This window comes from Sapajus apella, unplaced genomic scaffold (assembly GCF_009761245.1).
Source record: "Sapajus apella isolate SASKATOON/1434 unplaced genomic scaffold, GSC_monkey_1.0 scaffold106, whole genome shotgun sequence".
NCBI lineage: Eukaryota > Metazoa > Chordata > Mammalia > Primates > Cebidae > Sapajus > Sapajus apella.
The window spans coordinates 3177878-3202715 of record NW_022437046.1 but is presented as its reverse complement, the minus strand read 5'-3'; the positions used below and the strand labels follow the sequence as shown (position 1 = coordinate 3202715).

Here is a 24838-nt window from a genome sequence, read left to right as displayed (position 1 = left end):
TACTGTGATTACTTGTTTACATATCTGTCTCCTCCTTTGAGTCCAGGATTGCATTTGCTATTTCTCTGCGTATTCAGCACAGTAACATGGGTGCTAATAAATATTTGTTGAATGAATGAACATTGCCTGGGAAATGCATGGGGGGTGGGTAATAGAGTAAGTAGCCTAATAGGTTATAATAATAACAATATTTTTGTTTGCTTAAGTGATTCTAGGTATATTGTGTAAAGCAGTGACTTTAGGACCCCAGAGTTTCAGGTTCTGTAAGTCCTAGATCCTGACAAAGTCCTATTCATCCTTCAGATGGCTCAGATGTCCGGCCTTTTTTGAGGGTTTTCCTCCTTGCTGCCCTCTTGACGCTCTTTGCCTGCGCAGCTATTCCCATACTCATAATTGACTCTCTTGGAGGTCCCCGTGGGGATCCAGTGGCGTTTGTGTATTCCCACTCCATGGTCCAGAGGGGCGGATATTTTGGGGGATGCTGTCACCATAGTGTTACTATTTGGGGATGGTCAAGGCCTTCGACCTGTGAATTCATCGCTCACCCAGCCCCCGCCTCAATTTCCCCTAGTATGAGGGTCATAGTGGAAATACCTTCCCAGAGTCGCGGTTTAGTGGAGGGCGGCGGACACTGAGGTAGCAAGAAGCCCCCACGCATTCCGAGGAGCTGAGGAGAGCAAGGCGAGGCGTCGAAACAGGGAAGCAGCCAGGACGCGTGCAAGGAAGGAGTCAAGGGGCTTCCTCTGGCCCCGGCCCGTCGCCTCAGCCGCCCTGGGTGGGGCGAGACTGGGCTGCTGAGGCGACGGCCCGGGGCCAGAGGGCGGGGCGTGAGCCGGGAGGGGGCGGGAGCGGGGGCGGGGCGGGCCAAGGCGGGAGCGTCTGGCGCCGCGGCTAGGACTGTCTGAGGGGAACCCCGCGAGCGCCGGCGATGGGTCCCGGGGCGCGGCTGGCGGCGCTGCTGGCGGTGCTGGTCCTCGGGACAGGAGACCCAGAAAGGGCTGCGGCGCGGGGCGACACGTTCTCGGCCCTGACCAGCGTGGCTCGCGCCCTGGCGCCGGAGCGCCAGCTGCTGGGGCTGCTGCGGCGGTACCTGCGCGAGGAGAAGGCGCGGCTGCGGGACCTGACTAGGTGAGGGCACAGTGGGTGGGAGCGACCGAGGGGCCTCAGTGAGAGACATTGTGCCACAGGGTGGGGGGAGACTCAGGTTGAGTGTGACATTGTCTTGCTGAATGGGACCTCAGACCCACTGTCGCACCATGCGACTAAGACTCTGTGGCGTGGGTTGGGGTGTGGCTCCAACAGTGTTACCCCCTAGACCCATTGTCACCCTGTGTGGGACCCTAACGCTCCATGGCATGAGGTAGTAGCGAGGATTGGGTCACACTCTGTGGGACAGCAGACTTCAACACAGTGACACCCTCCAGATCCAGCATCACACAGCAGAGTCGATACACTGTGGAAGAGTGGGGTGGGGTGACACCTCACAAGGTGCTGTGTGAAGCTCTGTGGGCTCCAGGCCCTGTGTCACACTGACACAGACACAGTGGACAGTGCTGTGACAGAGACACTGTGAGAGTGAGGTGGAGAGAATACGGTGACACTGTAGCTACCCAAGTCTTGACCTTTCAAGGGGTGATCGTCAAACACCACATGACTCAGTGAGCTGATGTTTACTGTGAGGAGTTAGGTGACAGTCTTCCACTATGTGTGAAATTTACATGTCATTGGGACTGGGTGGGCACGACACTGTGGATATCATAGTCTGTATGTGAATGATGCTGAGTAACTGTACAGGTCACTGCATGAATTATGCTTCAGTTGATTAATTCATACAACACATAATTTTTTTGAGTGTCTACTAAAGAGCCAGGCAGTGTTCCAGGCACTGGGGATAAAATGGTGAACAAGAGCCAACTCTGCCCTCAAGGAGTTTGGGTCTGTAGCACCATGACTGTTAATCAGAGATGCCCACCGCCCTCTATGTCTTCGGTTCTTCCTTCTCTTTACACATGTAGAAGCTCTCTAAATACTAAATAAACGATAACTGAGATGTTACATGTGTGTCAACATATTTGACATCAGAAAATCACTGTGAAAAAACATACTGGCTGCAGAAGATACTGAGTGTAGCACACAGCAGCAGATTCTCAGCTAATATTGTTTTGCTATACGATCAACAAATTCTAGTGCTGCACACTGTGGCATAAAAGATTATTAGGCTTGGGATGCTGAGGCACTATAGTCATGTATCAACTTTGTCAGTGTCCAACTATGAAAGATAAATGATTGTATATGATACCATCTGTATGAATATGTGCTGTGCCTTCTCTGCTTGGGACATCGAGAAGGCTACAACACTGTGAGAAAGAGTGGTTGTGACCACGTCACTATTTGGATATATTAATATTGTATTTATATCATGTGACCTTATGGAGCTAAGACAGCACAACACACTGCTTTTAAAACTTTGCATGAGTGTATGTATGTGATAGTAATACTGATTCTAGGGTGACATGAGAAGAAGGTATGTGGAATAGGGAGTGACTCTGAGGCCCAGTGTGACTCCAAATCCATTGTCACCCTGTGTGAAACTTTGAGACCCCATGACTGTGAGAGAAAGCCATGTAGAAGAGAAGCATTTTGTGGGTGGAGGTTTTTGCAAGACATCTTGTTAATAGTGACTGAATGAGGTAATTTGGTGCTTGTCCTTAAGTATGTGGCTTGCATATAAACAATTTGAAATAGTGTGACAATGTACAATATATTTATGTATTAATTTTAACAATAAATGATGATCATTTCAATAATTATTGTCTCTCTTTGGGATAGCATAGCTGTCCAGTTTTCTGTGGGTCCATGTTGACAGAGCCAAATGTTTTCCTTTTGTTCATAGTCCAGAGTCATTGGAGTCCAAGCTTATTGGTGGAAATAGGACAGACCTTGTTCTCTTTGATTTCGGAGCCCAGCATGCTCCCTGCTACCCATGCTTGTTCTCATAACAGTAATCTCTTTCTTTGGGTAGCTCAGATGGAGACAGGAGTAGGAGGTCAGAATCCCTGTGCTGGTCTTTCAGGTAACATTCTCAAATGAGAGCACGCAAAGCTTTTTGGCTAAAGCACCTGGCCAACCCCATTCCCCCATGTTGGTCTCCTTCACTGTCTTTTCACCATTGTCATTGTCACAACTTTGTCAGAGCAGGAAGTCTCGTACAAACCATATCTCATTTGATTCTCTCACACACAATGCTTTAAAATAGATTTGTATTATACTGTTAACTCTTGAGAAATCAGTTAAAACCCAAGAAAACTAACGTTTAGTGGCTTACCCAAGATTGTATTACTAAATTTAGTAGGTAGCAAATCCAGGACTAGAACACAGTTATTTTGATTATTTATCCAACTTTTTTCCCATTATGCTGTGTTGTCCCTACCACTTCCTTTATCTATTATACCAAGACATAGACCAAGCCCATAACTAATTGAGGTTTTATAATTATCACAGTACATGGTGGTTTTCAGGAGTTTAACAGACCTCTCTCTATTTGAATCATTGGCTCTGATCTTGGACAAGTTACTTTGCCTCTTTGAACTTTAGTTTCCTAATCTGTAAAATGATAATAAAAATAGTACCTACCTCCATAGGGTTGTTGGAAGGATTAAGAGTACCATGTAACATTATTTATCATTGTGCCTGGCATGGAACAATTGCTGGACAAATGCTAAGTCTTTATGCTTACTATTTATTTTATTTTAAGACCAACTAGAGAAAATAGGCCCCACAATTGGCCCTAAGTATTAACTAGGATTGTGACAGCCTAGATAATAAACAAATCAGAAAAAGTTCTATTTTCTCAGGTGAGTTATGAACAGTTAATTTTGTAGTTTAGTTTGATATTTTGAAGACTGGCATTCTATCATTCTGTTCTCTAGTGACTTCTCTAAAACCCAGTGAAATGTTTGCTTTTTAAGAGACAGGGCCTTGCTCTGTCACCCAGGCTAGAGTGCAGTGGCTCTATCATAGCTCACTCTAACCTCAAACCCCTGGCTCCAGTTATCCTCCTGCCTGAATCTACCAAGTAGTTGGGACTATGGGTGTGCACTACCATGTGTGGATAGGGTTTTTTGTTTTGTTTTGTTTTGTTCTGTTGGTAGAGACAGGGTCTTGCTATCTTGCCCAAACTGGTCTTGAACTCCTGGCCTGAAGTGATTCTCCCCCTTTGGCCTCCCAAAGTGTTGGGATTGCAAGCATGAGCTACCACGCCCAGCCTTTAAGTTTGCTTTTTAAAACAAGAATTTTGGCAGTTCCTGATAATTTTTCTATACTCCCAATCTGGCGATTTTATGTAACTTGAGAGGTTATTTCCAAGGCTCTCAGTTGATATAGAAAAATACAATATTTTTGAGGTTGAAACTACTCCCTACTCCAAGTTAATGAATAAAAATTATACTTGTTAGAGTATATATAGTTATATACTAGCATGGTACATATACTAGTTATATATATAAAGAGAGTTTACCCTAGCTTTTGTTGTTGCTGTTTTTGCAGTTTAAAACATTACCAAGAGTGAAAGAGAAGTGTCCACAGCAATTATTTCTGTGCTAAGGATTAAGCATTAAGAATGTTCCAGAAGAACTGAGACAAAACCATTTCTGAATTCCAAAGACAAAAATGTATTGAAGTGAAATAACCCATGTATTGTGGTTGGATAACCTGCCCAGGCTATGCTTAATGCAGGGATTGGGTTGCAAATTTTATGTGCAGATTCTTAAAGGAAAGGATCTGATTTTCCATTCTCAGCAGTATTTGTTAAAGCAAAAAGACATTTAGGAAACCCTGAGGTTTGAATTCAGCATCCAGTAACTCAGTTTCCAGTCTCTGGATACTGCTATGTGCTCAAAGGCTGGGCATAGGGCCAACTTCTGGATTCTAAGCCAACCTCAGTTATCCGTTGAGATATTTTTTTTTTGTTTGTGTGACAGAAAAATTGCATGTCTAAACACTGGATTGAATTGATGTGCTGCAATAGAGATCAAACCCCTGACCTAAACAAATCAACTCCAGAATGCAAAGAGGGGTGCTAAGAGAACAGGGAAGTAGACAGCACTTTTGATGCATGACTTGGGGCAAATATTCACCTCTCTGCCTTACCACTTTGCCTTTGTGCCTCAGTTTCCTCAGATGCCTATAAATGAGTCCTCAATCTAATAAGAAAATCTTTTTATTCAGTTGTGGAAAGGGCGATGGGAAGAAACAATAGAACATGCATGCTGAAAAGATCCACAGAAATCTTCTAGACCAGACCAGTTCCTTCTTTCTGTTTTTTTTTTTTTTTTTTTTTTTTGGAGATGGAGTTTTGCTCTTTCTGCCCAGGCTGGAGTGCAATGGCGCGATCTCGGCTCACTGCAACCTCCACTTCCCGGGTTCAAGCGATTCTCCTACCTCAGCCTCCCAAGTAGCTGGGATTACAGGCATGCACCACCACACCTGGCTAATTTTTTGTATTTTTAGTAGAGATGGGGTTTCACCATGTTGGTCAGCTGGTCTTGAACTCCAGACTCCAGGTGATCCACCCACCTCGGCCTCCCAAAGTGCTGGGATTACAGGGATGAGCCACCGCGCCCGGCCCCAGTTCTTTCATTTTACAGAGGAAGAAACAGCAATAGTTGAAGGCTGGGTCAAAATTCAAGTCTCCCCCAAGCTCCTTCATATCCAGCTGTCTTATAAAATCACTGCCCTCTCAGCCTTAAGTGTTCCTGGACACCTACTCTTTAAACTGGACTCAAGCCCAAGTCTCCACTTGTAAGTTTTTTCATCTAGCGGTGGAATGTCTTTCCCTAAGTAGTTCCATATGGAGCTGAAGCAGGAAACAGTGGGTAGTAAAGATCCCACACCCTGGAGGCTGGTTTCCTTTCAAAACCCTAGAGCTGCAACTCACAGACTGCCTTGTCTTTGGGATCAGAGACACCCTGGGACTTGACAGGGTTCCCATTTCCCCACTGGGAGACCCAGGTCCAGGTTCTTTTCCCTTAGTTTATGTTGAATTGAACATTCGGCTCCTTGGAAACCTCGAGACAATCATCTTGTATTTCAGGCTTCATTTCATAGTTGAGGACCTCACTCGTTAGAAATCCTCAGATCAGACTCTGCTTGTAGGGGTTGAAATTCTACCACCCTGCCACTTCCTGTATTTTTCACTTTCATCTCTGTCTCTTCATGGAAGGCTCTCACTCTTGCCAAAGGACTCATAGTCTCCTGTGCTCTTGCACACATTCATTTTTTTTCACTTTGCACAAACTCTTTTTTTCTCTACTTCCATTCTTGTTATATTGTTTTTGAAGTTAATAATTTTAAATGAGGGTGAAAACTCTTATAGAGCAGGAATAGAACTCTTAGAGAGCAGGAATAGTACCCTGAATCTGCCCTGTTATTGATAATAAATTTCAGTAATATAAATTCCATCGGTGTTTTAGAAATGGAATTAGCCATAGTATACCAGGAAACAGCATCTTTTGCCTATATGAATATTCTTGAAGGACACTGGAGAAGAGAAATTAACTAGAAAGATGATCATTTCAGGCCCTACCATTTCTGCCTTTTTTTGCAATTGTTGCCAAGCTAGAAAAGTTGGAAGTATGCTGGACAACGCTACCTCTTATTCCCTTTTATAGTCATCATAACTTCCTAAACTCCTGTCTTGAACGCAGCCCATTCTCTGCCCCCACTGTCGCTGTCATGGTTCAGACTCTCCTTGTCTTGTGCTTGCAGTTTTGAAGTCGTCTCCTCCTCACCCTCTCACACATTTATATATGTGAGCAAGTCATAGCTTTAACAGCCACTCTCACTTAAAGCCTTCTCTAATCTGCTCTGGCCAAATTAATCATCCCCTCTCTGTCCTCCCTACTAAGCCTTGTTCTTAAATCTGGTATTACATCTATAATGTAATTATTTGTGTCTTTCTTACTAAACTGTGGATCCTAGAGACCAAGATTGTTTCCTTATTCAGAATTTTGTCCCTAGCTCCTAGGAGAGTATATGTCATTCATTCTTTCATAGAAATATATATTGAATTTAGGTATAGAGTGATGAGAAAAAGTTATTTTCTTGTCCTTGAAATTCTTGAGCATTGGACCCCGTCTTGCCTTTGTATCCCTAGCATCTAGTGTGGAGTCTGACATCTAGCAAATAACTAGTGTAGACTGACTTACTACAAATGTATGTCAAGCCTCTGTGCCTTTGTACACAAGGCTCCTGTTGGCTCAAAAAACACTCTTCTCTTTGTTCTAGCTCCATAGGAAACCATATAGCATAATGAGCTGAGAACCCAGGTTTAGGAGTCAGTCAGACTTGGATTCCATCCTGGCTTTGCCCTTTACTGACAGTGGGGCTTTGTTTCAGTTTCCTCTTCTGTGAAATGAGTAAAATTAAATCTACACTAAGGGTATGTCGGAAGGTGGGGGGCAATTAAATGAGACAGTCTATTTAGAGCACTCAACAGGCCAATACATGGTAGGAGCTCAATAAGTAATAGCTTTTCTTTTTCTTTTTTTTTTTTTAGACAGAGTCTCCCTCTGTTGCCAGGCTAGAGTGCAGTGGCACGATCTCAGCTCACTGCAACTTCTGCCTCCCGGCTTCAAGCGATTCTCCTGCCTCAGCCTCCTGAGTAGCTGCGACTACAGGCGCACGCCACCTCACCCAACTATTTTTTGTTTTTTCAGTAGAGATGGGGTTCGAGCTCCTGACCTCGCAATCCGCCCACCTCAGCCTCCCAAGTACTGGGACTACAGGCGCGAGCCACCGCGCCCAGCCAGCTTTCAATATTTAAACAAATCCTTCAAGATTCAGATCAAATGCCATCTCTTAGAAGTCCTTCCTTCCCTCCCCCTTCTAACTCCCACCTGGGTGAGCAGCGTTATATGCTAACTTCTCTCATAGCACAGAGGTCCCCAACCCCTGGGCCAGGGAGCAGGTACCAGTCCATGGCCTGTTAGGAAGTGGGCCGCCCAGCAGGAGGTGAGTGGTGGGCAAGGGAACATTACTGCCTGAGCTCCGCCTTCTGTCAGATCTGCGGCAGCGGAGCCTGAACGCTATTGTGAACTGCGCATGCGAGGGATCTAGGGTGCGTGCTTCTTAGGAGAATCTAACTGGTGATGATCTGAGGTGGAACAGTTTCATCCCAAAGCCATCCTCCCCACCCTCCCGGTCTGTGGAAAAAATGTTTTCCAAGAAACTGGTCTCTGGTGCCAAAAAGTTTGGAGACCACTGTATAGCACATATCACAGTGGTTATAATTAATTTAATAGTGTTTTTAAGTTTCTACCAGATAATAAGTATTGCATATACAGTGATGACAGGAGTAGAAGACTTTGTGATCCGTTTGAGAGCTGGACCCTCTCTTGCCTTTATATCTCTAGCATGGTGCCTGACTTATAGTAATTGATTAACACAGACTGACTCATTCAATGAACAAAAGAGTGGACCCTACTTTTGTTGTATTTGTAATTTTCACATTCTTTGTGCTTGCATGGCTTTTTGGTTGTACTATTATGTGAATCTCAAGAGGTTCAGCATGTCAATCTTAGCTACTCTTAATGTACACACACCATGCCAGCCTTCCCTACATGTAGTGGTTGTATCAGGAGGTGAGATCATTCTACTCCTCTCTTTCAGATTCTATGAAAAGGTACTTTCTTTGCATGAGGATTCAACAACCCCTGTGGGTAACCCTCTGCTTGCATTTACTCTCATCAAACGCCTGCAGTCTGACTGGAGAAATGTGGTACATAGTCTGGAGGCCAGTGAGAACATCCGAGGTAATGAGAAGGAGGGCTGGAGGGTAAGAGAGAAGATTCTATCTCCTGACACAGTGGTAAGGAGAGAGATTCTGTTGGGATATTATTTCAAAGGGTAATGGAGTGGGTGGATATTACTTGATATCCTTAGCTCTAGCTAGCACAAAGAATTAGGCTCCCTTGGTAATCGATTTATATGATTATACCTTGGAAAGCACTTTCATTTCAATTGTCTCATTTGATGTTCACTCCAATCCTGTGAAGTACAAGATAAATCATTCCGTTTATGTATGTGTAGAAAATAATGGTCTTCTAGTAGTTTCCGTTTCATTAAGTTGTCACTACTGTGTCATCTATAGTGAGATCACTTTCCTAATTTATTCTACTCTGTGCTTTAAGAAGTTTGTTGATGGCTAGGCATGGTTGTTCACACCTGTAATCCAGCACTTTGAGAGGCTGAGGCAGGCTGATCACCTGAGGTCAGGAGTTCCAGACCAGCCTAGCCAACATGGTGAAACCCCGTCTCGGCTAAAAACACAAAAATTAGCCGAGTATGGTGGCACATGCCTATAATCCCAGCTACTCAGGAAGCTGAGGCAAGAGAATCACTTAAACCTGGGAGGCAGAGGTTGCAGTGAGCCAAGATCAAGCCACTGCACGCCAGCCTGGGTGACAGAGTGAGACTTTGTCTCAAAGAAAAAAAAGTGTTGACTTTTGGGCTGGGCGCAATGACTCATGCCTGTAATCTCAGCACTTTGGGAGATTAAAGTGGGCAGATCGCTTGAGCTTAGGAGTTCAAGACCAGCCTGGGCAATATAGTGAAACCCCGTCTCTATTAAAAATACAAAAATTAGCCAGGCATGGTGGCACATGCCTGTAGACGTGGGAAACTGAGGCACGAGAATCCCTTGAACCAGGGAGGTGAAGGGTCCAGTGAGCTGAGATTGCACCACTGCACTCCAGCCTGGGCGACTGAGCAAGACCCTGTCTCAAAAAGAAAAAACAAAAAAGAAGTTTGTTGACTTGGGAAGTTAACAGTGAGAAGAGGCTGGGCACAGTTGCTCATGCCTATAATCTCAACACTTTGGGAGGCTGAGTTGGAAGGATCACTTGAGGCCAGGAGTTTGAGATCAGCTTGGGCAATATAGTGAGACCCTGCTCTACAAAAACAATTATTTAAATTAGATGGATGTGATGTGTGCCTGAAGTCCTACCCTGCTTGAGCCCAGTAATTCAAGATTGCAGTGAGCTGCGCTCATGCCACTGTGCTCCAGCTTGGGCAACAGAACAAGATCCTATCTCTATTAAAAGAAAGATAAGAGGGAAGAGGAGGCGAGGGGAGGGGAGGGGAAAAGTTGTCTCCCTAAAGGGCAAGACTCCTGGAAACATACAGGATAGGACAATATGATAAAGCTGTGTGCCTTAATTTTTACTCCTCATTCACTCATTCTGAATGTTCCTCATTCAGAAAATTGTATTAAGTATCCACTCTGTGCCACAAAGACAAATCCAATTTGGTCTCATTAAATATTTGAACAGGTGGTCATGCCTTATATGTATTAAATGCTCACCACCTGTTTCTTGAATGGCAGATTGACGTTTTTACTACTTTTATAGCTCTGAAGGATGGCTATGAGAAGGTGGAGCAAGACCTTCCAGCCTTTGAGGACCTTGAGGGAGCAGCAAGGGCCCTGATGCGGCTGCAGGACGTGTACATGCTCAATGTGAAAGGCCTGGCCCGAGGTGTCTTTCAAAGAGTCACTGACTCTGCCATCACTGACCTGTACAGCCCCAAACGGCTCTTCTCTCTCACAGGGGATGATTGCTTCCAAGTCGGCAAGGTAACAATATTCAGAGAGAGGGCCAATTGTTTGGCTATAGTTTCTTATGGATAAAATAACTATGTCCCGATTGCTTTTACTTCTTTTTAATACTTAAACTTGGAAATTTGATATCATTTCCATTTTCAGAGAAAGAAAACAAGATTCATAGAGAGGAAATAACTTGCCCTAATATTATACAATTTTAAGTGCAGAACTAAAGCTTGAACCCAGTCTTTTGACTCCAAATCTCAGGCCCTCTCCATAAAACTAAGGTGATTATATACTTAGGACACTCTTGAGATTGAAAGGGGTGTTATTAATTATGCTAGGACAACAGACATGAACTGGGGAAAACTGCCCTTTGGTCACCCTGACTATAGCACCCTGCCAGTGCATGAACAGATGGGTTGAAAGGGAAAGCAGGGGGAAGGGAGGGCAAGGTTGGGGAAAAGGATAAGAGATGGTGGTAGAAAGGTAGGATCATGGAAACAGTCTCCTGAGACTTTCTGGAATCCAACACAACATTTCCTAAGCATTTAGAAATACAAAATTAAAGTTGTGTCCAAAATCTAAGGTCATTCACTTTAACATTACTTGAGGAATTAGACTTCAGGAACGCCCCCATCCCCATCTGTGGTATTTAACTGATCTTTGATTGTAAGTTGTAATCACACTTGAGATCATTTTATAATATACTTTTGCCAGCCTTTGCCTTAAAAAGCAATGCAGCAAACCCTTTTTAATTTTGAACATGTTTATTTCAGTAAGGGGTATTTTTCCTGACTCCTACAGTATTCGTCACCAGATCTGGGAGTGGGTCTCATGTGTCCTGATTCCAAGTTTTGGGAGTCAATCTTTCAAATTAAGGCAGAATGGGTTGCTTGAGTCTCTCTACATGCTGTTTTCTCTTTTCTGGGATCCTGAGCGGTATCAGAGCGCAATTATCATGTTCATGGCTGATTTAAATTTAAGCCAGGTAATATAGTTTGCTGTGTGGTACTAACATATGCTTCATTAGTGAGGCCTTTCTGAAAGTAAAACCGTTGAAAATTTAGTAAGTCACTTCCTGAAAGTCTTACTGGCAATTTTTCTTTCGGTATTTATTTACTTATTTAGAGACATAAAACTTTTCAAATTTAAGAAAAGAATATAAAATAATATAACAAGCAATTATATCTATTATTGTAATGAATATATATTCAAATTTTGCTTTGTTTCTTTCTTTAATATTTAAAACAACACATTTCATACAGCTAAAACCCCACTCATCCTCCCCACCACCCACCACCCCACTCCTTCTGCTGCATCCTTGCCCAGATAGCCACAATCCTGAATCATATAGTATGTGCCCTTCTGAGTCCAGCTTCTTTCACTCAGCACATTATATCCGTGGAATTCATCCATATTGTATCATTTATTAGTAGTTCATTTCTTTTATTGCTGAGTAGTATTCCATTCTATGAATATGCCACAAACTGTTGATCCAGTCTTCTGTTAACAGATGCTTGGATTGCTTCTAGTTTGGGCTACTGTGAATAAAACTGCTATTAACATCCTTTTATGTCCTTCTATGGACATTTATTCTTATTTTCTTAGATGAATACCTGGGAGTGATATTGCCAAGTCACAGAATAAACTTCACTAATTATCAACACATGTGCAAATTTGTTTCATCTACACTTCCCCAATTCCTTCTTCTATTATTTTAAAGCCTTTCTAGTTTATGAAATTCTTTTTTTTTTTCCTTAGGGTTTTGCTCTGCCATCTAGGCTGGAGTGCGGTGGCACAATCATGGCTCACTGCAGCCTTGATCAAAGTGATCCTCCCACCTGGGAGGTCTCAAGTGATCCTCCCACCTCAGCCTCCTGAGTAGCTAGGACTACAGATGTGCCTCCTGCTAATTTTTAGTAAGGGTCTCACTGTGCTGCCCAGGATGGTCTCAAACTCCTAGCCTCAAGTGATCCTCCTGCCTAGCCTCCCAAAGCACTGAGATTACAGGCATAAACCACTCCGCCTAGCCTATCTTCTGAAATTCTTGTCTAATTCTGTCATCATACTATTGTGTCTGTTGATTCTTGCTCATGATAGATTATTTCCTAATATAATTTGTCATGTTTGGGAGCTTATTTTCAGCAGGACATTTTCCCCCTAAGAAAATCAATGTGTCCAGAGTTGTAGGAATATCCCTCCAGAGAGTTTTAGGTTTTCTTCTTCCAGAAACTCTGGTGCTATCATTGGCCTTAGATATATTTTTATATTTATTTATTGACCTAGGAGTTCCTTGACCATATGAATATTGCAGATTTAATCCCTATACTCACATGAGGTAGAGGCTCAAAATTGAGAATATTCTTACACAGAGCTAGGCAGAAACAAACAAATCTTCTTGTCTCATTAAGCCAGCAGGCAATTTTTTTTTCTGGTCTACCTTTTATTTTAAGGTGCAGTTTTTTATGGAATCTAGTTTCATGAAGTTGTCCTAGTTCCAGCTCCTGGGCTTGGGGCAAGTCTAAGGACAGCTCATCTTCTATCCTCAAATGGGCATTATAATGCAAGGTTACACCCACCCCCATCCTAGGGAACGTCAGTATCCACTCATAAGCTTATGGTTTGGGCTTTTAGCCCTTTTTGTTTCTGGTACCTGATATTCTCTGTTTTTTTCTTGAAACTATATAATAAAATGCTTTTTATAGTTTATTCAAAATGTCCGAGTGTTTGTATTTGGAAGGATTCCAGCTGTTTCAGTCTACCATATTGCCAGGACTTGAAGTTACTCATGGAAACTTTAAACAAATTAACTTGGCAGGAAAAGTTCAGTCATTTTTAGCATTTTTCAGCTTAACCTTTTTACAAACAGGACTTGAGGTACAGAAAAATAAAACAACAGGTTAATGGCAGACCTGAAGGAAACATGATTTATTATTTAGTCCGCAGAATTGTAGTATCTCTAGGATTTTTCCCTGTCAGAAAGTTACACCCTAATTAGATCATTTAAGAGTTCTTCCTAGTCTGTAACTTTACAGTTCCATGTGGTCTCCAATATCAACTTCCAGGAAATTCCACTTGCAGCTCTGGTATTGTAGTTAACTGTAAACTATGAAGAGACAGGAGCTATGTCTGGTACACGTTGCCATGTTGCCAGTATTCCAGCATTTAATACAGAACAGATTCATTGAGCTTCCACAGCACTCCCATGTCAACCTTCATTATGGTGTCTAATGCATTGTGTTACAATTACTGGCCTACTCACATACCCCCTCTTGATTTATGCTCTTGAAGGACAGGGCCAGCAGGTACATAATAAATACTTAGTAAATATTGAATGAATGAACGAATGTAATCCATTCTTCACATTGCTACCAGCAATATCTTCCTAAAAATAATAACATTCAAGACTGTCATTTACTTAGCCTATGCTGCTGTTTCAAGTTTACTTTTTGCTTCTCTTCACCCTAGCTATAGCCATGATGGACTACTTGAACACATTCTTGCTTTAGATTTCTGTTTTTGCCGTTTCTTCTTCTTAAAAGACTTTTCTTTCCAATCTCTGCTCACTGAAATCCTTTTCCTTCTTCAAGGAAGGCCCATCTCAGATGCCACCTCCTGCATGATGCTTTCTGAGATTCCCAAGTCTCCTCCCTTCTCTGTGCCACCACAGCATAATATGCATTTTCCTTGGTGCACTCATGACATTCTGCCCCAAATTAGAGTTACTTGAGGTCATGTTCTCTTCTCCTTCAGATTATAAATTTCTTAAATTCAAGATCCCTTATGTGTCCTCTCCGCCTAGTACTATGCATTGTATATAGTAGATGCTTAATAAATTGAATTAAAATTAATTTGAAAGTAAACCTGCCTTTTTGGGTTCCAAAGGCCCTTTTACTCTTTGAATTGTCTTTTTCTTTTTCTACCTATGGAATAAGGCTTTGACGATGGTACTTGTGCTCCATGTAGGTGGCCTATGACATGGGGGATTATTACCATGCCATTCCATGGCTGGAGGAGGCTGTCAGTCTCTTCCGAGGATCTTACGGAGAGTGGAAGACAGAGGATGAAGCAAGTCTCGAAGATGCCTTGGATCACTTGGCCTTTGCCTGTTTCCAGGTAAGGGAGTAAGTGAAGCTCACTGCTTTTATTAAACTAAGTGTAATCCTTTATAGCTGCTTTACAGTTTCTAAGCATTTTCACGTCTTCATCTGTTTCATCTTCCCAATTGGACTAAATGTGAGTCAACCAGGGCAGTTATTTTATCATTTTCATATATCACATGGGAGTAAACTAAGTCTCCAAAAGACTCTTGTTACAAAACCCATAGACCTAGGACTAGACTCTTAGTCCAGTGCTCTTTTCAATGCATTGACTATTTTACAATCATTATTTCCCATATAGGAAGCAGTCTCTCACCTGTCGCAGCAGCTGCTTTATTCACAAATAGTTAGTGGGTTCACAGTAAATGTCAATCACTCTTTTGTGCTCTTGGCCACTCATAATTCTTCACAGGTATTACCCACGATATTGCCACGAACAAAGAAGTTTGATTATTAGCTTTTCCCATCTGCAGCTGAGTCTAACTGTAATGTGGCTCGTGTCTGGTTAGAGCTGGAGACACTGTTTTGTGATACCAGCCACAGTGCTTCCTCCAGGTGTTATTTTTCCTTGGCACAGTTGATCTACTTACTCCCTGTTATGCCTCATGTAGGAGTTCGTTTCCCTAAATATAGCAGCAGCCAATAAACAAAACTAATTAATAATTGGGTACGATATAGCTTTTGTATAGGTAACCCCATTTCCTACCCAAATTGTGTAGTCTTCAAGGGTAGGCTGCAGAAATCTCCATGGAACTAGTTCCCTAGAGTTTCCAAAACTAGTAAACCATTTCTGCTCCCTACATTTTTTTTTCTTTCTTCCTTTTCTTGAGAAAGGGGAGGAGGATGTGGGTGGTCCAAACCCATGTGTTGCTGCCCAAACAGATTTCCTCTCAGTGCAGCACTCTTCCTTTCATGTAAGTTCCCGGTGAATGGATATTTGTTGTAAAACTGTGTATGTGCTCTTCCTAACTCTCCTGCTGAATTGCTGTGTATTAAAGCCAAAATAGAATAATTGTGATGTAACAAAGGGTGAGAAGTTATTGAGTTTTAATAGAGGAAGGAAATGGAGAATGTGGAAATGTGGAAAGACTCAGAGAAGACAAACTAAAGCAGCTTACCCTGAAAGATGGGGTTTCAAATGCTGTATCCAATTATTGATTAATTTTGTTTTGTTTCCATCTAACTATGATAGCTTGAATTTCTCTTCTACTCACTTAACATATCCTGCTTTGTCTATTTATTTTACAAGTTCTATTTATTTTACAAGGCGCAGCTCGAATGTCACCTACTTTGTGAAGTCTTCCTGAGTTCTCCTCACTCCCCAGGCTTTCCTCCTTGGTGCTCTTACAGCATGTTTTTGTTCCCCAGTAACAGAACACATAGGGCATTATCTCATAGATGATTTATGTTCCCCCTCACCCTCCAGTAACTTAGAGGTAAATATCCCAATGGACCTTTCATTATCATATAAAATTTAACGTATTTTATTATTTCATCATATATTTTAGTTAAAAAAATTTTAGTAGCAGCTAATAATGATACATAGTAGAGTATAGTGGTTAAGCTATGGGCTCTGGAATCAGACAGACCAGGGTTCAAATGCTGTGTAAACATGGGCAACTTATTTACCTTCCCTGGACCTCAGTTTTCTTGTCTGTAAAAGAGGAATAATAACGATGCTCACCTCAAATGGGTTGCTGTGCAGATTGAGTGAGCTAATATAGGCAAAGCCCTTAACAGAATGCATGCACGGCACATGCTACTTACTGGATAAATGGCAGCTCTTATTACATGATACACTACATGTGTATGTTCTCTTTTCATTTAATGTTACTTAGTGTACCTATTTCCAACTAACCTTAACTGAGACACCAAAAGTAACTCTTTGTTCTTCGTAAAATATAATTTTACTTCATTACAAGACTCCCAAGTTTTAAAAATATGTGAAATTGTATTTTGGTTCTTTTCATCTCATGAAGAGTTTGAAAAGCTATATGACCTTGAGTTAATACCTGACATTACAAGATATTCATAGATTACTCAAGTATTCCTTGTTGAATATAGAACAGAGTAATTCATGATATCAAAGAATTAGAAACAATCAATTTGTCCAACAATAGTGGAATGGTTAGGTTCTCTGTGGTGTATCTTCTGGGTGGAATAAAACTCAGCCATTAAAAATACTGTCTGTGAAGATTATGTAATGATTTTATAAAAATACTCCTGATAATATAGAGTGAAACAATCAGGATGTGAAAAGTATGAAAATATGCTTATAACTTCATAAAAACTATATATTATCCAAAATGCTTTAGTGCCTGGATTTTGATGTAGTAATTTTTTCCATTTCTCATATGTTTTATAATGTGCTTATTATTGCTTTATCATTAAAAGTGAATTGTTAATATGCTAAAGTAAAATGTTTGGAATGAAATACATTTCTATCAGTTAATCATCATTTGGAAGCACCCAGAATAGGACTGCCGGACACCTGTCTGGGATTCTGTTCCCCAGATTTGTCTGGAAAGCTCTGTTTCCTTTTGACTATGTTGAGCCCAAGGTTGAATGGCTGCAGGGAGAGTTAATTCCTGTGCACTGGGCAATGTTTCCGTTTTAGTTCTTTCTTTGCCTCCCCCAACTAATTTTGTAGACTCTAGGAAGAACTGAATCTGGAGAACAAATTATATTTTTACTAGCGTTTTTATAGTTCCATATTAGGTTAAATATATTTAACTTTGGTAATATTATTAAATATAACCAAATAACAACACCCTGCAATTAAGTGGTTTTGCACACTTTAAGATTTGAGGGCACTTTTAAGAAGGTTTATTTTCATTTATTTTCCTACCTTGCCTGGTTAGGATGGTCATAAGTCATTTGTAAATGAGGAGACTGGTGAGACCTGATCTGCAGCAAGGTCACAGGACCTCTGCATTTCTGGTCTGCCGTTTCTTTCAATGAGCCTTGTTATCTACTTAAGGTAAGAATATTTAGGTTTTTAAAAAACCCATTTAATGGTTTGTTCAGAGGAGATATCCTCAGTGAAGTTAATGCTTTCTTTTCCTTTTCTTTCTTTCTTTTTCTTTTTTAACAGGCAGGAAATGTTTCGTGTGCCCTCAGCCTTTCCCGGGAGTTTCTTCTCTACAGTACGTAATGAATAAAAGATAAGCCAGCCACAGGTCTGACTTATGGGAAACTCCCTTCTGCTCCCGGCCTTTAATTCCTGCAAGAGAAATACAGCTATCTATCTGTATTACCTTTTTTTTTTTTTTTTTTTTGAGATGGCATCTCACCTCACTCTGTCACCCAGGCTAGAATGCAGTGGTGCGATCTTGGCTCACTGCAACCTCTGCTTCCGAGCTTCAAGAGATAGTCCTGCCTCAGCTTCCTGAGTAGCTGGGATTACAGGCACCCACCACCATGCCTGCCTAATGTTTGTATTTTTAGTAAAACAGGGTTTCACCATGTTGCCCAGGCTTATCTTGAACTCCTGACCTCAAGTGATTCCCCTGCCTTGGCCTCTCAAAGTGCTAGAATTACAGGCATGAGCCACTGTGCCCAGCCCTATCTTTATTATTTTAATTTCATAAACCAGGTCACATTTCAAATTTTGATGAAATCTTATATACTGTTCAATGCATCAGGGGGGAATTTTGAAGTTAGTTGGAAAATGCTGAGAAGATATCAACCTGTCCCTTCCCTCCTCCACCCATCAATGATATATTAGTGTTGTTTCAGTGGAAACAAGTCCAGGAGTGGGAGCCAGTTTCTTCAGAAACATTTTAAAGACCCAGGTTTTGGAAGCAGACCCAAAAATGAATGAAATGAGTGTGCCCTGTGTATGCAAGGAGAGTGACTCAGCAGGATTATTCACTTCGGCTGCTCACAGATATCAGTTTTTCCCTTTAAACCAGATCTCACTCTGCAATGCAAGCATCCCACCCGGGCAGTAGGTCACAGAATTCAGCGTCAACCCCCTTCAGGGAGTGCCTTGCTGACAACAAAATAAGTTAAACAGGAGGGAGATGCTTTCTAACTCACCTATCTGCTTGGAAATGTTTGCTTCAAAGTTACATGTATGTGTTTGCTTAACATTTTAGTGGTAGATGGCTTCCTAGGTTTTTCTTTAATACAGTATTTGTTTTGCTTTGTTTTTGGTTTTTGGGATGTGGTTTTTGTTTGGTTTTGTTTTTTGAGAGTCTCATTCTATTGCCTAGGCTGAGTGCAGTGGTGTGATCTTGGCTCATACAGCCTCCACCTCCCCGTTTCAAGTGATCGTTGTGCCTCAGCCTCCCAAGTAGCTGGGATTACAGGCATATGCCACCATGCCCAGCTAATTTTTGTATTTTTAGTGGAGATGAGTTTCTGCCATGTTGGCCAGACTGGTCTCAAACTCCTGGCCTCAAGTGATCCACCTGCCTTGGCCTCCCAAAGTGCTGGGATTACAGGCATGAGTATTTAGTATTTAGATACTAAAATCAGATACAAAATCCCTATTTTGTTTTAATACTTATAAAGTATTTCATGTAGGACTTTACAATTGCATGTATTCATAACTTTTTAATGAATCAATGTAGTAACATTATTCCCTTCTGATAATTTAGCAAACAGTAGAATAAGGAAGTAGCTGTATATCTGCAAACACATGAGTAATTAGTGGTAAAAACAAAATTATAACACAACCTTCCTTTATTTCTTTGTGCTTGATCTATTAAAATCTTTGCTATCCACCCAAATTGTGTGCTTTTATAGGTGGCTAATAGAACATGGCAAGTTGAGATTCCCAGTTTCATTTCTGGCTTTGCAATATTTTCACTGGGGTTTGGGCTTGTAATTTCCATTCTCCAAAACTTCATTTCTCCACTTGTTAAAACAGAATGGTAATTTCTGCCTCTTCCTTTCCTCCTTTGCCAGGGTGATGGTTGTGGTTAGAAGCACACTGGGTGCCTCAGAGAAAGATGCTTTGGGAGCATTAGAACAATTCAGCATCTCCTTCTGAGATGCATTGAGAGTCAGGCAAAGAGGCCAGCAAGGCCACAGGTAGCTCTGCCAATCCATGGGGCATCTTGCAGTCAAAGTAGGCACAAACAAGATACAATATTTATTGGGTTTTCCAAGGCCTATGGGAATCCAGCCTAGAGCCAAAGTCTAGAGTCCCACTGCCCCACACTTATTTGCCCTGGGTCTGAGCCAGTTAGGAGATTTGAAAGCTCTAGTGGAGCCAAGAATGAATTGGCTTCCAATTTTCTAAGCAAGAATAGATTGGGTTCTTTTGCAATAGGCTTTGGCTTTCTGGACTTCTTTCATTGCACTTACTTATCATGTTTTGTTATAAGTGATAATTTAATGTCCCTTTTCTCCATTAGACTCTAAACTCTGGGAGGTCAGCCTGTAGCACAGTACCTGGTACATAGTAAATATTCACTGAAGATTTACTGATGGGTTGGTGAATAAACGAATGAATGAATTAAGCTTCATCTTCCCCATAGGGAGGTCATCCACCTGGAGCCCTATCCCAGAGCAGCCATCCTCCTGATCCCTTGGCCTAAGAGTTTTAAGTTCCACTTTGCTTTCCAAAGCCCTTTGCACCTTCAGATCTACCAGGACCAAGTCAGTCTTTTTAAAAATACCAGGTACTCTCCTGGGAGTGAGGGCCTTGCATCCTCCTGTGTGTTGACATGAGGAGTTACTCAGGAGACCATTTGCCCATCCCATGTAGCAGTGAAGCTGGAGGAAACCTTGTGGCACTCCTTGAGGCCAGCATTTGTTAATCTCTATTTTGTATTCCCTTCTCTGATTTCTTCCAGGCCCAGATAATAAGAGGATTGCCAGGAATGTCTTGAAATATGAAAAACTCTTGGCAGAGAGCCCTAACCAGGTGGTAGCTGAGGCTGTCATCCAGAGGCCCAATATACCCCACCTGCAGACCAGAGACACCTATGAGGGGCTATGTCAGACACTGGGTTCCCAGGTAGGATTCCTTAGGGAAACAGAAAGGGGGAGAGACCTGGCTAGAGAGTGAGAAGCTAGAATTGGGACAACATGAGGGGAAAGAGATGATGTATTATTAAAAACAATAAAGCTCACTTGGGCAGCATCAGAGTAACCACATTCTATATCTCTTGCCTTCCAATTTTTTTTTTTTGAGACGGAGTTTCACTCCATAGCCCAGGCTGGAGTGCAATGGCTCCATCTCCAGTCACTGCAACCTCTGCCTCCCAGGTTCAAGCAATTCTCCTGTCTCAGCCTCCCAAGTAGCTGGGACTACAGGCGCATGCCACCATGCCCAGCTAATTTTTATATTTTTAATAGAGATGAGATTTCACCATGTTGGTCAGGCTGGTCTCAAGCTGCTGATCTCACATGATCCACCTGCCTCAGCCTCCCAAAATGCTGGGATTACAGGCACATTCCAATTTTTTAATGCCATAGTTCCCCTAAGTTGCGTTTTGCTCTTAGACCCTTCTTCTTTTATGCTGATCCTATTCTTTCTTTCCAGCCCACTCTCTACCAGATCCCTAGCCTCTACTGTTCCTATGAGATCAATTCCAACCCTTACCTGCTGCTCCAGCCCATCCAGAAGGAGGTCCTCCACCTGAAGCCTTACATTGCTCTCTACCATGACTTTGTCAGTGACTCAGAGGCTCAGAAAATTAGAGAACTTGCAGAACCATGGGTGAGTGTCCTGAGAACCTGCCAATAATTTCTCTTTGTGTCTTCACATGCCTAGAGTTCAGGAGTGTGAGAATAGACAACCTGAACAACTAAGACACCTCAAATAACCAAGGAGTTCAGAATGCCAACCATTCCATAAAACTAATCCATGGTGGAAAAAAGTCACAATAGTGGTTGCCTCTGGAGGGAAAGGATTAACTGGATGAGATGCAAGAGGAGTCTCTGGGGTATTGAAAATGTGCTGTCAATATCTTGTTAGGGACATGATACATGTGGCTGTATGCATTTGTCAAAACTCACCAAATGGTCCACTTGAGACCTGTGCATATCATTGTGTGTAAATTTAACCTAAAAAAAGACAAATAAAAAAGAACACTTCCAACATGTTAACCATTCCATATAATTGGTAGAAGGGGAAAAATGGGTGAAATGACAGGGGCAAGTAGTAAAATCCTAGCACATATTTACAGAGTTAGAGTAGAAAGGTCGACTTCATTATTTTGTTAAAAAGGAAATTGAGGCCCAGAGAGGAGAAGGGACTTGTTAAGGTCACACATGTAACTGGAGCCACAGCTAGAACTTAGAGGTACAGTAGTCCCCCCTTATTTGCAATTTTACTTTCTGTGGTTTAAGTTACACTCAGTGTAATACAATAAGATATTTTGAGAGAGAGGGATCACATTCACGTAACTTTTATTACAGTATATATTTATTCTATTTTATTATTGTTAATCTCTTTCTGTGCCTCATGTATGGATTTATGAATAATAACATAATTATAAATTAAACTTTGTAATTTAATTATAATATGATTATAATTTAGCTATAAAAAGAACCAAAGGAGGCCAGAGTGGTCAGGGCTAGTGGCCCAATGGAGGTACAGGGCTTCAACTGAGTCTTGAAGGACAGGCAGGATGTGGTGAGCGAGAGGTGATGAGCAAGTGTGCTTTGGGAAAGGGACAGTGACTAGAAAGCAGGGATATTCAACACAAGCCACTGAGGCATCTGTCTTCAGTTCCCAGGGGGGAGTCACTATCATGTGAGCTCAGGGCTGAATCTACCACAGACGAGACAGGCAACAGTAGCCCCAGAGAGATGCTTCTAGGAGAAGGAAGTGTGGCAAGGTCTGTGCATGCCAAATGGATGACATGGCCATGAACATTTAAATCAACATCTCTGGGTGGGTCAGTTCTCCTGTTACCATGATAACAGGGCTGTTCTAAGGAAAAATTTAGTTATAATTCAGTTATAATGTAATTATTATTACAATTAAATCACAATCATGATTAAATTAAATTTTTATTAAAGCCGCCCCACACACTCTCTTCACTCTGAGACCCAGCTTGACAGAGCAGCCTCTGTATAGGACATTGCCAGTCTCATGGAAGAGGAAAAAGACAAATGGCAAACATGAGCTGGGCTCATAAAGCTTCTGCATGGAAGTGCCAGATGTTACTTCCACCCGTGTGTCATTGGTCAGAGCAAAGCATGTGGCCATCTGGTCAACAGAAAGGCTCTAAATCTTCCACAGGGAAAGCACTGCAAGTTACCAAGCCAAGCTGGATGTCAATGGGAAGAGGACATTTCATCCTCCCACTAGGAAGTGTGCTAAATATATATTTTTAAATGAAATGCACCTCTATAAGCATGTTGTCTCTTTAAAGATGGCACATTAATATTGCCTCAGAATTATTGCTGTCAAGCCAGACATTGTTACCTTAACGTGTGCAGTTCATCCAGGCAGCCATTAGTCATTCATCAATAGAATAGAGCCCACTGTGTGCTAGACACTGGCCTGATGCTGGGCTTTTACAGTGAGATGAAGTATTTGTTCTTTCCTCTTGGGAACTTAGTACATAATGGGGAAAAACATAAATTTACACTACGCTGGGATATATGCTGTCATAAAGGTGTGTACAGAGAGTTGTGCTATGCACATAAAAAAGCGAGGCTTCCTCTGAAGAAAAGGCAATTGGGTAAAGAACAGGTGGGGAACAGAGGAAGAATCAGGGAAGGCTTCACTGTGGAGGTGACATCTATCAGAGAAAGAAGGTGGCAAAGGGTATTCCAGAAAGACAAAACAGTATGTGCAAGGGCCTGATATGTGGTATGTTCAGAGACTGGGCAGATGCTTGGTGGCTAAAGTGTACAAGAAGGGATGGGGGCAAGAGGTGATAGGAGATGAGGCTAGATGTGAGACACCATTAGCAGATGCTATAAATGCCATGCTGGGGAGTTTGGATATTATCCTGTAGGCAGCAAGAGAGCTGTTGGACAGTTTTAATGAAAGAGTTGCATGATCATGTCTGATTTTTAAGGAAGACTGTGACAGCAGATATGGATTGGAGGGAGAAGGGAAGCAATCATCATTTCATCTAAAAGCCTCTCCAGGAAAGTCTAGAATCTTTGCACAGAAGTCTTTTGAGATGATTAAGCCTCATTGGTGAATTGGAGCAAACAGGTTCAGCTTTGCAGTGAACCAGTAGTAGCAGCATTTGGCCAGCAGCTGCTTTTTCCTTAGGACAGTCCCGTTGCCATAGTAACGGGAGAAGTGACCCACCCAGAGACGTTGATTTAAATGTTCATGGCCAGATTGTCCATTTGGCATGCACAGACCTTGCTACACTTCCTTCCCCTACAAGCATCTCTCTGGGGCTGCTGCTGCCTGTCTTGTCTGTGGCTCTCCCAGGAATAAGCCCTGGGCTTACCTGGTAGTGGTTCTTCCATGGGAACTGAAGACAGATGCCTCAGTGGCTTGTGTTGAATATCTCTGCTTCCTAGTCACTGTCCCTTCCCCAAAGCACACTCACTCATCACCTCTCTCTCTTTCTTGCCATATCCTGCCCATCTTTGAAGACTCAGTTGAAGCCCTGTACCTTCACTGGGCCCACTAGCCCTGACCACTCTGGCCTCCTTTTGTTCTTTTTCAGAGCACTTTTTGAAGCCATGTACAATTACTTATTCCTCCTCTAAACTCTAAGCTTTTTCTCACTGGTTGGTACTTAACTTTTAAATGTATTCTACTGTTTATGTGTTGTCTGATATCACTGACAGTTTCATGGGTCAGCATCCTGTCTCCCCAGTCAGACTGTAAACTAGCAGGCATCATCTTTCTGCAAATGCTTTGCCCAATGTTCTGCCCATTACTGCCAGAGTTATCTTTAAAAGGTCAGGTGTGACCACTTAAGCCCTTGCTGAAACTTTTTAATGGGTCACTTTTGCCCTCAAGTGCTTACAAGGCTCCGTGGCCTGGCCACTGCCAACCCCTTCCACCTCATCTCCCCTAGCACTGATGCTTTAGCTGCACACTCTTCTTTCTGCCTGGAACGCACTGCTCTTGACTTCTCACCTGTATGATTCCAGTGTGTCTTGTGAACATCCTGGAAAGACTTCCTGTCCCTCATAAGAGTGGGCTATGTGCCCCTTGCTATATTTCCACTGCATTCTATACTTACCTATTATG

At 42.2% G+C, this 24838-nt stretch overlaps 1 protein-coding gene across 1 annotated transcript in view; it reads left to right on the top strand.

Moving 5' to 3' along the window:
* The first annotated feature begins 868 nt into the window (after positions 1-868).
* Positions 869-24838, top strand: part of P4HA3 (prolyl 4-hydroxylase subunit alpha 3) — a 38391-nt gene continuing 14421 nt past the window's right edge. Inside the window, exons 1-7 of the mRNA XM_032259052.1 lie at positions 869-1128; positions 8668-8810; positions 10407-10630; positions 14567-14716; positions 17795-17846; positions 20508-20671; positions 21200-21376. Of these exons, the coding sequence (XP_032114943.1) occupies positions 929-1128; positions 8668-8810; positions 10407-10630; positions 14567-14716; positions 17795-17846; positions 20508-20671; positions 21200-21376 (1110 nt within the window). The 5' untranslated portion in view covers positions 869-928. The remainder of the gene's footprint in view (positions 1129-8667; positions 8811-10406; positions 10631-14566; positions 14717-17794; positions 17847-20507; positions 20672-21199; positions 21377-24838) is intronic.